Source organism: Lithobates pipiens, unplaced genomic scaffold, assembly GCF_037356315.1.
Source record: "Lithobates pipiens isolate NorthernLeopardFrog02 unplaced genomic scaffold, aLitPip1_a1.2 Scaffold_13, whole genome shotgun sequence".
In the NCBI taxonomy this organism is placed as follows: Eukaryota; Metazoa; Chordata; class Amphibia; order Anura; family Ranidae; genus Lithobates; species Lithobates pipiens.
The window spans coordinates 291,666,446-291,679,446 of record NW_027507718.1 but is presented as its reverse complement, the minus strand read 5'-3'; the positions used below and the strand labels follow the sequence as shown (position 1 = coordinate 291,679,446).

General features: G+C 47.1%; 1 protein-coding gene across 2 annotated transcripts in view; it reads left to right on the top strand.

Annotated features, from left to right (window-relative positions):
* Positions 1-13,001, top strand: part of LOC143976105 (uncharacterized) — a 76,879-nt gene that overhangs the window by 54,680 nt on the left and 9,198 nt on the right. For both annotated transcript variants that reach the window (XM_077478567.1, XM_077478568.1), the window contains exon 7: positions 1,859-1,963. In XM_077478567.1, the coding sequence (XP_077334693.1) occupies positions 1,859-1,963 (105 nt within the window). The remainder of the gene's footprint in view (positions 1-1,858; positions 1,964-13,001) is intronic.

The following is a 13,001-nucleotide window of genomic DNA, read 5'->3' as shown; positions in this document are numbered from 1 at the left end:
GGGGTCTTGTCCCCCTCTTCGGTTCTTCTGCCGGGCCACCGCGCCTTCTTGTAGCTCTTTTGCAGGCGGTGGCCCGGTCTTCTGTCGCCGCCGCCTTCCGTTCTTCTGCCGGGCCACCGCGCCTTCTTATAGCTCTTTTGCAGGCGGTGACCCGGTCTTCTGTCGCCGCTGTCGCCGTCGCCGCCTTCCGTTCTTCTTCTTCTTCTTCTTCTTCTTCTTCTCCAGGAGATGTTGACACGACGCTCTCTCCGGCCGGAATGCCAGAGCCGCCCTGCGCTGCCACTTATATAGTGACAATGGGGCGGTGTCACATGGTATATGTCACATGGGTTGGTCACATGGGTTGATGTCACATGGTGACCCCGCCCCCTTACGATGTCATAGTCCCCATGTGACATCAACCCATGTGACCAACCCATGTGACATATACCATGTGACACCGCCCCATTGTCACTATATAAGTGGCAGCGCAGGGCGGCTCTGGCATTCCGGCCGGAGAGAACGTCGTGTCAACATCTCCTGGAGAAGAAGAAGAAGAAGAAGCAGAAGAACGGAAGGCGGCGACGGCGACAGCGGCGACAGAAAACCGGGCCACCGCCTGCAAAAGAGCTATAAGAAGGTGCGGTGGCCCGGCAGAAGAACGGAAGGCGGCGGCGACAGAAGACCGGGCCACCGCCTGCAAAAGAGCTACAAGAAGGCGCGGTGGCCCGGCAGAAGAACCGAAGAGGGGGACAAGACCCCCGAAGTCGGGAGAAGAGGCCGGCGGCGGGGAGGAAGAAAGCCGGACTCCTCCGCTAGCAAAAGAGCTACACGAAGATAGCGGAGGAGTCCGGCGAGAAGACCCCCGAAGACGAAAGACCCCCGGAGCTGTGCAATAAAAATTTTTTTCTCGTGTGTTGTGTTTTTTTTTGGGTACTTTTATTTTACAGGTGAATGGGTAGGGGTACATTGTACCCCATACTCATTCACATAGGGTGGGGGGCCGGTATCCGGGGGCCCCCTTCTTAAAGGGGGCTCCCGGATTCCGATAAGCCCCCCGCCCGCAGACCCCGACAACCAACGGCCAGGGTTGTCGGGAAGAGGCCCTTGTCCTCATCAACATGGGGACAAGGTGCTTTGGGGTGGGGGGGCCGCGCGGCCCCCCCTTCCCCAAGGCACCCCCCATGTTGAGGGCACGCGGCCTGGTACGGCTCAGGAGGGGGGGCGCGCTCGCTCACCCCCCTTTACTGGCCGGCCGGGTAGCGTGCTCGGACAAGGGTCTGTTGTGGACTTTGGGGGGACCCCCACGCCGATTTTTTTCGGCGTTGGGGTTCCCCTTTAAGTCCATTCCAGGCAGCGGAGCCCGCGACGTCTCCGTCGCGGGCCCCGCCTACCTTCACACGCGCTCAAAATGAGCAGACTTTCCTCTGAGCGGGAACAGTTTGCTCATTTCGAAAGTAGCCTACACACGGGCGGACTGTTCGCTCAAACAAAGTTTCAGCGGACAGTTTTTCGGAATTTCCGAAAGACTTTGTCCGTCAAACTGTCCGCTGAAACTGTCTGCTGAAAGCCCACACACGGGCGGACTGTCCGCTGAAACACTGTTCAGCGGACAAAGTTGAGCGAACAGTCCGCCCGTGTGTACGCAGCCTTATTCTGCATGCTCTTTCATCCCCATGTAATTCACAGGGCTCCTGCTGGTAAATAGGGGAACAGAATGGCACAAAGTGGTAAAATGTTTACCTATAACAAAGGGGCAGACTTTTGAATTTGTTATTTTGCTCTGAATGAGCAAAGTGACTTATTTACTTCCATTAGTGGGAATTAAATTACCTGTTGTACCACATTGTTGTAACAACTGTTGTTTAATACGTTTCAGATGTTACCAAAAAGACAGAAACCACTGTGCAGCCAGTTACCAAGTGGAAGGATGATCCTGAAGAACTGGATCACATATCAGTATCGTTCCTCAAAAGTCGAGCAGGTGAGAATCATCATTCTGATTTCTGCATGGTTTGTGTTTTAAAGCAACATGATACAGTCAGTTCTGTAAATAGGACTTTTGTTTTTTTTGGAGACCAGCTAATGTCTCTCTGTGCTTTTCCCTTTGCTTTTATGGCACAAGTAAAGCATAGGCCTTTATTGGTATTTTCTACGCACAGTAGAACAAAATAACTAGTACCACACTGTTTCTTTTCAATTGATTGTATCTGTATCTTGCAAGCATAGTGGATAAACACAGGGCATAGGTCCCACCATGTTGAAGTCTATTAAAAGTCCATGCACTTCTGCATACATCCACTTGAATTAATAAATGTAGAGTAAAAAAAAACAAAAAAAACTACTAATAGAATAAAAATATGTTTAACAGAAAAATAAATGCTATACATATATCTTGAAAAATATGAATGTCTTACCCGCCTCACAATGCATTCATGATTAAGGCATATTTGTGAGCAGAGTGCTCCATTTCAGAAGCTTTTAGCTGTTCTATTCCAGGCCCCAATGTAGTGCTTCAGCTCAATCCTAGGATTCTGAGATAAAGGGGTTGATTTACTAAAGGCAAATAGACTGTGCACTTTGTAAAGTGCAGTTTCACTCTACAAGAGCATTTCCTACAGAGCTTAGTAAATGAGCAGAAGCTCTGCTGACTTCCATTATCCAATAATGTGCAAGCATGTGATTGGGTATTCTTTGCAAAGTGAAGCTTTACCACATTTACTAAGCTCTGGCTCAACGGCACTTGCAGTGTGCAACTGCACTTTGCAAAGTGCACAGCCTGTTTGTCTTTAGTAAATCAACCTCAAAGAGTCTGAGCATTTCAGACTTTTAATCCAATATTCAGATCTTGAAGGGACTTCTAGATGTAGACTTGATTCAATGACCCTCAGATGAAGAATACAGATATCGTGAATTCTTCGTTTATTGATCAGATCTCAGTGGGACCTCCAATTTCAGTGCTTGTCAGTATTTGCCTTAAAAGTAATTTGCACTGACCCAGGGGGCGTGTCTGGATACAAAGCATGGAAGACGTGAGGAGGCTGTGCTCCACACAGACTGAGCTTATCCAGTGTCATCCTCAGCCCAAAACATCCTGGGAAGCCCATATCTGGCCTGTGGCGATACCTGGCCCCCTCTGCAGCTGATCCGGTGGGCCACTCGCAGAGTCTGTAGTCAGGTACGCCTCACAGGACTCCCGGTGCCATCTTGTGGCCTACAGGACTTCTGGACTCTGCCACACATCTCCTCCGTGATCCGAGGACTGAGTGGCTGCTCTCCTCGGTCTGGCCGTTAGCTCCAATTTCCAGAGGACACGGGAAATCATAGTATTCGGGCTAGATGATCTGGGACCCCCTCGGCCGACCTGGGTGAGCCACGAACCGACGCCATCTTACAGACCTCCATCACCCTCCGACGCAGTTAGTAAAAACAAACACTGTCCCTCCCCAGCGGCTGACAACCTCACCGGCAGTTACTCCCTGGGTGAATCAGCAGGCACATAGACATTTAAAACTGATGTCTTCGGCCTACCCATGGAGCTCGGCAGCCATCTTGCTGCACCAAGTACACCCTAATCCTGCCTGGTGTGCTCCCCTTGGACTGCTGCTCCCTCCCTACCAGACCCGGAGCGACCCTGGGCCCATTATCTACTTCATACGGATGCCAGGGGTGGCAATTGACTGTCACACTTTTCAATAAATAAAACGGCCGCCTTGGCCACTATGGAGGATGTTATTTGAATAAGCCTGGACCCCCGGCTGCTCTTTAAGACCTCCACAATGCTATTACAACATTCTTATTAACTCTGGGGGTAAGCTTGATTGTTCACTATACCTCTTTAGGCACTCCATGGGAAAAGTCGGCCAGCATCAGAGATTCTACAAACCTCTTTTTAGACAAGGGAGTAAATATGAAAAGGTTCATTACCAGGTCAAATTCTTCAACCCCGACCTACCCCACAGATCCATTCACCACAATGGACCCATCCTTGGGGACTGAGCCTATTGTGAACTCTCCGCTAAATGCCACTCAAGGTCCAGATTCTGAACCTCTCTCGCCACATGAGAGCCTTACTCCAGACATCTTGGATGCCAAGTTAGATGCTAAACTACAACAAATCACCAAAAATGTTTCAGCAGAGGTAAGCAAGGGGACACTCTTGAGAACAAATTTGATGAGATGGTTAATTATGTACAGGCTATTGAGGAGGAAAACCATAACTTACGCCTTTCAGTTTCCCAATTACAACTACTACAGGAGGACTTAGAGAATAGGGAAAGACGGCAAAACAGTAGGGGACTCTGATTTGCGCACCTATCTTCCAGGCCTTTTTAACACCCTGGCCCCCACGGTGGTGAATATAGACTGGCACCTCCACAGGGCACACCGTTCCCTCTCACCTAAACCCTCGGCTGGAGCCAGACCTAGAGATGTTATAGTGAGGTTTCACTTCTTTGAAAGCAAGGAGGCGCTGACACTGGCTGCACACAATAAATCTCAAATTATGTACAAGGGGGCAAAACTGCAAATCTTCAGCGATCTCTCCCCCATTACCCTTGCTAAACACAGGAACCTATGTCCAATTACCTCCCATCTACAACATCATAAGGTCCCATACTATTGGGGATTTCCATTTCGCCTTGTCGTATCTAAAATCGGAGCCCAATACACCCTCCATGACCTGCAAGAGGGTGAAGCATTTCTGAAAAACCTTGGTCTACCTCATCTACCAGAAGAAGATCTGAATCCTCCAGTTGCCCAGTCTCGTCTACCTCCCAACACGCCCAGTCGTATCTGGACCCCCGTTAGGGGCAAACCTAAGAAGCATCTCAACAACCACGTTTCTCCAAGCAACCTCCTTGAAACACTACACACACCTCCTTGGATCTACTCTTTACTGCTCCTCACATTCCTGATTCCTTGCCTGCCACGTATTGGATGAACTAAGGTTTGCTGTTATGGTCTTACACAGTTTTGTATTCACCCTGTTCCCTTCTCAGGGTGGAACTTTATTTCTACTTACCCAACCCATGGAGTTCTTGAAGGGCCATGTACCTCAGTGGGCAGACATCCTTGTTTAACAGTTAATTCGATTTGTTTTTTTTTTCTTTTAACTGACTTTATACTGCCAACTGACTTCAAACGCTAACGAGGTCTCAAGATGAGCAGCCGGGCCTCTTCATCTCTCTCTACTCAGAGTTCCCTGATGGAAGCACGTATATGTTCCTACCTGGCCTTGGACTTTGTCCAGGACCTCCTGAGTTGTTCTCACCTCTCAGGTCTTTTTACGTTTTTCTTTTTCTTTTTTTTAGTTCTAACCACTTTTTTTTCTCTAATATGTCCATGACTATAGAACAGCTCTATAGGTTGAAACTGCATTGCTTAGGTTTCTTGGTCTCATTCCCTTACCCCTACAGGGTATATTTACTAACACCAAGGTACCAAAGAGTTGTAGTTACCTGTAACATTTATGAACAGATATACATTTATTTTTTTTGTTATACTTTCTATACCTCAGGGTTTTATATTTTCATTACTCCTACAAGAGCATACCCACCTAAGATGTCTACATGGCTTTGAGGATCCTGTCATATAATGTCAAGGGCTTGTGATCTATCCGTAAACGCTGGTTGGCCCTGAAGGAATTCAAGGCCTCGGGTGCTGATGTGATATTGATCCAGGAAACACCCTTCTGGGCAGGGGGGTCATTAAAATTTGCTTCAAAGTTTTTTCCCACCTCCTTTCTTGCCTCTGACTCTGACTCCATAGGCAAGGCAGGAGTGGCAATCCTGATGAAGAAGTCTTGCCCTATTAAGGTTAAAAAGTCATATGCTGACCCTCATGGGAGATTCCCCGTCTTAGATTGCCAATGCCTGACCAATTATTTTTCTCTTGTCAACCTCTACGCCCCCAATACGGGTCAGATGGATTTTCTCAACAAACTTTTTGATTCCCCTCAATACCGTACACAACCCTTTATGATGGTTGGAGGAGACTTTAATCTGGTTATGTCAGCTACTAGAGATAGATAAACATCTATTCACTACCTCCCCTTCTAAAAAGATCTTGTCTCAAGCTAATGCTTTTCGTAAATGTGTGAGGTCCCATCAACTCTTTGACTCATGGAGGATCAAACACCCCTCTGCTAAACAGTTCACGTTCTATTCCCCAGCCCATAAGATGTACTCACGTCTTGACCATTTCCTTATCTCAGCCCCACTTATTCCTTATGTGGTTGAATCTTACATATCACCTATTACATGGTCAGACCATGCTCCCATAGTGTTGGATCTTATGCTTGATCAGGCTCACACCAGATCATGCCACTGGTGTCTTAATGATCATCTCGTACAGTCTGAAAATTCACGTACTGTCAGGCTAGGTGCAGATAACAAGTAACAGTTCAGGTGTGCTGATTATACAAAGAGTTCAAAGCACATACCATGAGCAGGTCTAAGCAGAGCAGGTCAGCTGGGACTTGTAGTACACCGCTGCAGACGAAGGTAGGTGATTGCTGGACCTTGTAGTTCACTGCTGTAGATGAGGGTAGATGAGTGCTGGACCTTGTAGTTCACTGTTGTAGATGAGGATAGATGATTGCTGGACCTTGTGGTTCACTGCTGCAGATGTGGGTACTAGTAGAATCAGGCAAAGCGTAGTCTAGGCAAGCTGGGTCATACACAGGTAGATCAGAATCCAAACGGTACAGAATCAGAAGCAAGCAAGGAAGGTCAAACAAGCCGGGTCAAACAAGAAAGTCACAGAGCAAATATCAGCTGGATCAAACACAAGTGAACTCTAACACGAGCGCTGACTGAATGCTGATACAGGTGATTTAAACGTGAGCTGGCCAATCACTGTTGTTTCCCAGACACAGGCTGTGTCAGGTGAGTTGTGCTGGGTCCTAAAGGGATTCTAGTACTGACAGTACCCCCCCTTTCTCGAGGGGTTGCTCCTGCACCCCCAGGCTTACTTGGATAACGGAGATGGAACTTCTTCTTAAGTCGATCAGCATGAAGATCACGAGCTGGTACCCAAGATCGATCCTCTGGGCCGAACCCTTTCCAATGAACAAGATATTGTAAGGAATTGCGCACTCGTCTGGAATCAAGAATAAATGCCACTTCATATTCTTGACTGTCCAACACATCCACAGGTTCTGGTTCATTTACTAGGAGGCTGGAATGAACAGGTTTCAACAATGAAACATGAAAGACATTTGGAATGCGCATGGATGGGGGCAGTTTTAATCTGTAGGACACAGGATTAACAATCTCCGAGATTTCATAAGGCCCGATGAATTTTGGGCCAAGCTTTTTAGATAGAACATGCAGGGACAGATTCCGAGATGATAACCACACTTTGTCACCAACTTTATATTCTGGTGCCTTTGAGCGCTTCTTGTCAGCAGTTTTCTTAAAAGCCTGCACAGAGTGGGAAATAGCATGATTTACATCGGACCAGATTTTGGAGAAATGTTCAATCGTGGTGTTGGCATCTGGAACATCAGAGGGCGGAAGATCAAAGGAGCACACACGAGGATGCAACCCGTAAACACAAAAGAAAGGAGAGGTCCCTGTAGATGTGCTGGCACAATTATTAAAGGCAAACTCTGCCCATGGAAGGATGTTGACCCACTCCACCTCATCTTTGGCCATCAGACAACGTACCATCTTCTCTAGAGTCTGATTAGTCCTTTCTGTTTGGCCATTAGTCTCAGGATGATATGCTGAAGAATATGATAATTTAATCCCCAACTGAGAGCAAAGGGCCTTCCAAAACTGAGCTATAAACTGAGAGCCACGGTCAGAGACAATGTTAACTGGTGCCCCATGGAGCCTGAAAATGTGCTTAATGAATAAAGATGCCAGTTCTTTAGCAGATGGAAGCTTCGGAAGCGGAACAAAGTGGGCCATTTTACTGAACCTGTCTACCACCACCCAGATCGTGGAACATCCCTGGGACAGAGGCAAGTCTGTGATAAAGTCCATAGATAAATGGGTCCAGGGACAGGTAGGTATTGGTAGAGGACGAAGGAGACCGGGGGGCTTAGAGGTACTGCTCTTGCTTCTGGCGCAAACTTCACAGGCCTGGACGAAGGCTAACACATCCTGCCTAAGCGATGGCCACCAGAGGTTGCGAGAGACAATCTCAAAAGTTTGTCTAAACCCTGGATGTGCTGCAGGTTTTGATGCATGTACTTGTTGCAATACCTGCAAACGAAGAGCCAGGGGCACAAAGAGCATACCAGGGGGAGTGGAGGGAGGGGCTTCAGCCTGTGCTGGTAACAAGGCCTCAGAGATGTCAGTCTGGGTAAAAGCCAAAATCCTATCCTCAGAGATAATGGGTTGAGGAGGAAGCGGAGGAGGAGACTCTGATAAAAAACTGCGAGACAAGGCATCGGCCTTAATGTTTTTTGGACCTGGTAAATAAGAAATTGTAAAGTCAAATCTGGAGAAGAACAATGACCACCTGGCTTGACGCGAGTTCAGTCTTTTAGCAGAACGGATATATTCAAGGTTTTTGTGGTCAGTCAGAACTATGAATGGATAGCGAGCTCCCTCCAGCCAATGTCTCCATTCCTCTAAAGCTAGCTTTATGGCTAAAAGTTCTCTGTTGCCTATATCGTAATTGCGTTCTGCTGGGGAATATTTACGGGACAAGAAGGCACAAGGGTGGATGGCAGCACTTACAGGATCTTTTTGTGACAAAAGCGCCCCCACTCCTACTTCAGATGCATCTACCTCTACAATAAAAGGTAGCTCAGGAACAGGATGGCGTAGAATTGGTGCAGAGGTAAAGGCTTTCTTTAACTGGGTGAAGGCTGCCTGGGCTTCAGTAGTCCATTTAAATGTACTAGGAGTCTTCCTGGTGAGAGAGGTGATGGGATGTGCAATGGTGGCAAAGTTCTTAATGAATTTTCGATAGAAATTTGCAAAGCCCAGGAAGCGTTGAACTGCCTTCAGGTCTGAAGGTGGTGCCCAGTCTAGAATGGCTTGAACCTTGGCTGGGTCCATGGTGAGGCCTGTGTCAGAAATTAGATAACCCAGGAAAGGTACTTGTTTAACATGGAAAAGACATTTTTCAGGCTTTACAAAAAGGGAGTGAGTCTTTAGTCGGGCTAATACCGAGCAGACATGCTTCTGATGTGTTTCAAGATTGGGAGAGTAAATCAAAATATCGTCTAAATAAACAAGCATGAAGCGACCCATCATGTCACGGAAAATGTCATTCATGAAGTTCTGAAAGACGGCTGGTGCATTCCTGAGGCCGAAAGGCATGACAAGACATTCATAATGACCATCCTTGGTGTTAAAGGCCGTCTTCCATTCATCGCCTGCACGGATTCGCACCAGATTATAGGCTCCCCTTAAATCCAGTTTGGAGAAGATTTTGGCTCCCTGGATTTGAGAGAACAACTCTGTGATGAGAGGGAGAGGATACCGATTGGGAATGGTTATTTTATTTAGGCCTCTGTAATCAACACAAAGTCGCAGTCCTCCATCCTTCTTCGGGACAAAGAAGCATCCTGCTCCTGCGGGAGAAGTGGAGGGACGGATGAAACCCTTAGCTAGGTTTTCCTGGATGTATTCTTGCAAAGCAAGATTCTCTGGTTCAGACAGTGGAAAGACTCTCCCTCGAGGAGGTGTAGTGTCAGGCAAGAGGTCAATGGGACAATCATAACTGCGATGAGGAGGTAAAGTGTCAGCAATTCCTTTAGAAAACACATCCCGAAAGTCCTTATAACAAAGTGGAATCTGTTCTATTCCCACTTGACAGGTATCAATTCGAACAGGGTGCTGGATGCAGCTCTTTTTACACTGATTGGACCAAGCCAGAATATCTCCTGTTGGCCAGTCAATTACAGGATTGTGCTTCTGAAGCCAAGGAAGGCCTAGGATCAAAGGAGTGGATGGAGAGTCAATGACAAGACAAGAAATCTTCTCCCAATGCAAAGCCCCTAATTGTAACTGGAAAGGGTTGGTGGATTGGAGCACTAGGTCTTGTGAGAGAGGCCGATTATCCACAGAGATCAGGCGGACTGGACAATCTAGAGCATGAGTTTCCAGGGACAAAGAGGTGATCAGAGTTTTATCAATAAAATTCTCAGCTGCTCCAGAATCCACCAAGGCCAGCAGTTCATGAGCCCCTGTCCCAAAGTGAATGACAGCGGGTAAAAGTATACGATTGTCCCCCTGGGGAGATGAGAGTAGACCTAAGGTGACCTCCCCGCAATCACCTAGGTCCTGGCGTTTCCCGGACGTGTAGGGCACGAACGGAGCATATGACCCTTGAGGCCACAGTATATGCAGAGTCCCATATTACGCCTGCGTTTGTGTTCCTGGGCCGATAACCGGGTGGAGCCTAACTGCATAGGTTCTTCCTCAGATTTGGCACTGGAGATGGAATAATCAGGTGGTAAGGAAGGTATACAGTTTGCCACAGCCATCGTTTGTTCTCGCCTCCTCTCTCGCTGGCGGCGGTCAATTCTAATAGCTAGACACATAGCCTCCTCCAGTGAGGCTGGATAGGAGAAGTTGACCAGAGCGTCTTTAATCGCATCTGAAAGGCCAATTCTAAACTGGCTGCGGAGAGCTGCATCATTCCAGCCAGATTCCGGGGCCCACCTGCGAAACTCTGAGCAATACATTTCAGCTGTGGTAGTTCCTTGTTTTAAGTTACGCAGGGTCGATTCTGCAGTAGCAGCACGATCTGGATCATCATATAGCAACCCAAGGGCTTCAAAGAAGGCATCTACTGTTAGTAAGGCTGGATGGTTAGGTTCCAGGTTAAAGGCCCAAGCCTGGGGGTCACCCTGTAGTAGAGAGATAATGATTTGAACCCTCTGAGTTTCAGGGCCAGACGAGGATGGCCTCAACTTGAAATATAATTTGCAGCTGTTTTTAAAGTTGCAAAACGCTTTACGGTCACCAGAAAACCGGTCGGGCAAAGGAATTTTTGGTTCAGATGGAGTTTTAGTAATGGTGGTAGTAGAAGGAGATTGCACCTTGGTGAGCTCTGTGGCCATTTCCTGAACTTGATGCGATAAACGGCAAAGTTCTTGTGTAAACAACTGAGCCTGTTCAGGATTCATGATAGGTTTCCCTTTATGTATTGGCTCGTGTTAATGTCAGGCTAGGTGCAGATAACAAGTAACAGTTCAGGTGTGCTGATTATACAAAGAGTTCAAAGCACATACCATGAGCAGGTCTAAGCAGAGCAGGTCAGCTGGGACTTGTAGTACACCGCTGCAGACGAAGGTAGGTGATTGCTGGACCTTGTAGTTCACTGCTGTAGATGAGGGTAGATGAGTGCTGGACCTTGTAGTTCACTGTTGTAGATGAGGATAGATGATTGCTGGACCTTGTGGTTCACTGCTGCAGATGTGGGTACTAGTAGAATCAGGCAAAGCGTAGTCTAGGCAAGCTGGGTCATACACAGGTAGATCAGAATCCAAACGGTACAGAATCAGAAGCAAGCAAGGAAGGTCAAACAAGCCGGGTCAAACAAGAAAGTCACAGAGCAAATATCAGCTGGATCAAACACAAGTGAACTCTAACACGAGCGCTGACTGAATGCTGATACAGGTGATTTAAACGTGAGCTGGCCAATCACTGTTGTTTCCCAGACACAGGCTGTGTCAGGTGAGTTGTGCTGGGTCCTAAAGGGATTCTAGTACTGACACGTACTATTTTGACTAGGAGTTTGACAGCATTTTTTCAGCTTAATATAGGGTCAGTGCCCGACTTTTCCACATTGCGGGAGGCGCACAAGGTGGTATTTCATGGTGCCTACATAGCTGAGAGCTCCCAGTTAAAGAGGGATAAGAATGGACTTATGCCGTCCTTGTTGTCTGCCCTGATGATTGCAGAACGGAAGCTGCTGCCCACGGTGATGAAATTGCAGAAGGTCCTGTCCCTTAGAGAACAAATTAAATCGATACAGATTGGCAGAGTGGCCAGATCCTTGCTATGGACAAAACAAAAATTCTATGAATATAAGAATAAACCCCATAGAATGTTAGTCAGTAAGTTACGCCCCCTACCATTTAACTCTTTTCCTGACTTCCTTCTGTGGCCAATTGGAACTAGAACGTATTGTCCCCGAGAGATGTCAGGGATTCTTGGCAAATTTTACAATAAATCTGGAGAATCACTTTAATTTTACTCAGGAAAAATTTGAAACCTTTTTCTCTAATATAAAACGTCCTAAACTAACTCCAACAGACTCGGCAAACTTGAACAAAGGGATCAGGTGGGTTTTGTCCTCAGCAGGCATGCTGGAGACAACACCCGATGCACAATAGATATGATAGATCTTCTCAGTAGGTCATCCCGTTCGGCACTGATCCTGAGTTTGGATGCACAAAAGGCCTTCGACAGGCTGAGTTGGCCTTATATGTTTGCTACTTTACAAGTTTATGGTTTTCATGGTTCCTTTTTAAAAGCCCTAGAGGGTCTTTATACAATGGTCTCAGCCCAGGTACAGATGTCATCCCTCCTGTCGCCTAGCTTCCCCATGACAAATGGAACTCGGCAGGGGTGTCCCTTGTCGCCACTGCTTTTTATTTTATGTCTAGAACCCTTAGCTGAGTCCATACGCACTCATCCAGATATTTGTGGGGTGGTGATGCGACAGGGGGAGTACTGTCGCTTTTTGCGGACGACGTCTTACTTACTATCACTAACCCTCTGATATTCCTTCCCTCACTGCACAAATTATTGTCCTTCTTTGGTGCCATTTCCGGATATAAGGTTATCACCTCCAAAACTGAGGCTCTTCCAATACACATCCCAGAGCCCACACTATTGCAACTTAGGGAGGCATACCCTTATGAATGGTGTAACACTTCTCTTAAATACTTAGGGGTTCTCCTCACCCCTTCCTACTCCTCCCTATATCCCATTAATATCCCTCCTCTAATTTTAGACATAAATAAATCCCTGTCAACCTGGTCAAAATATCTCCTATCTCTGTTAGGTAGGATTAATGTCCTAAAAATGTCTATTCTACCTAGACTG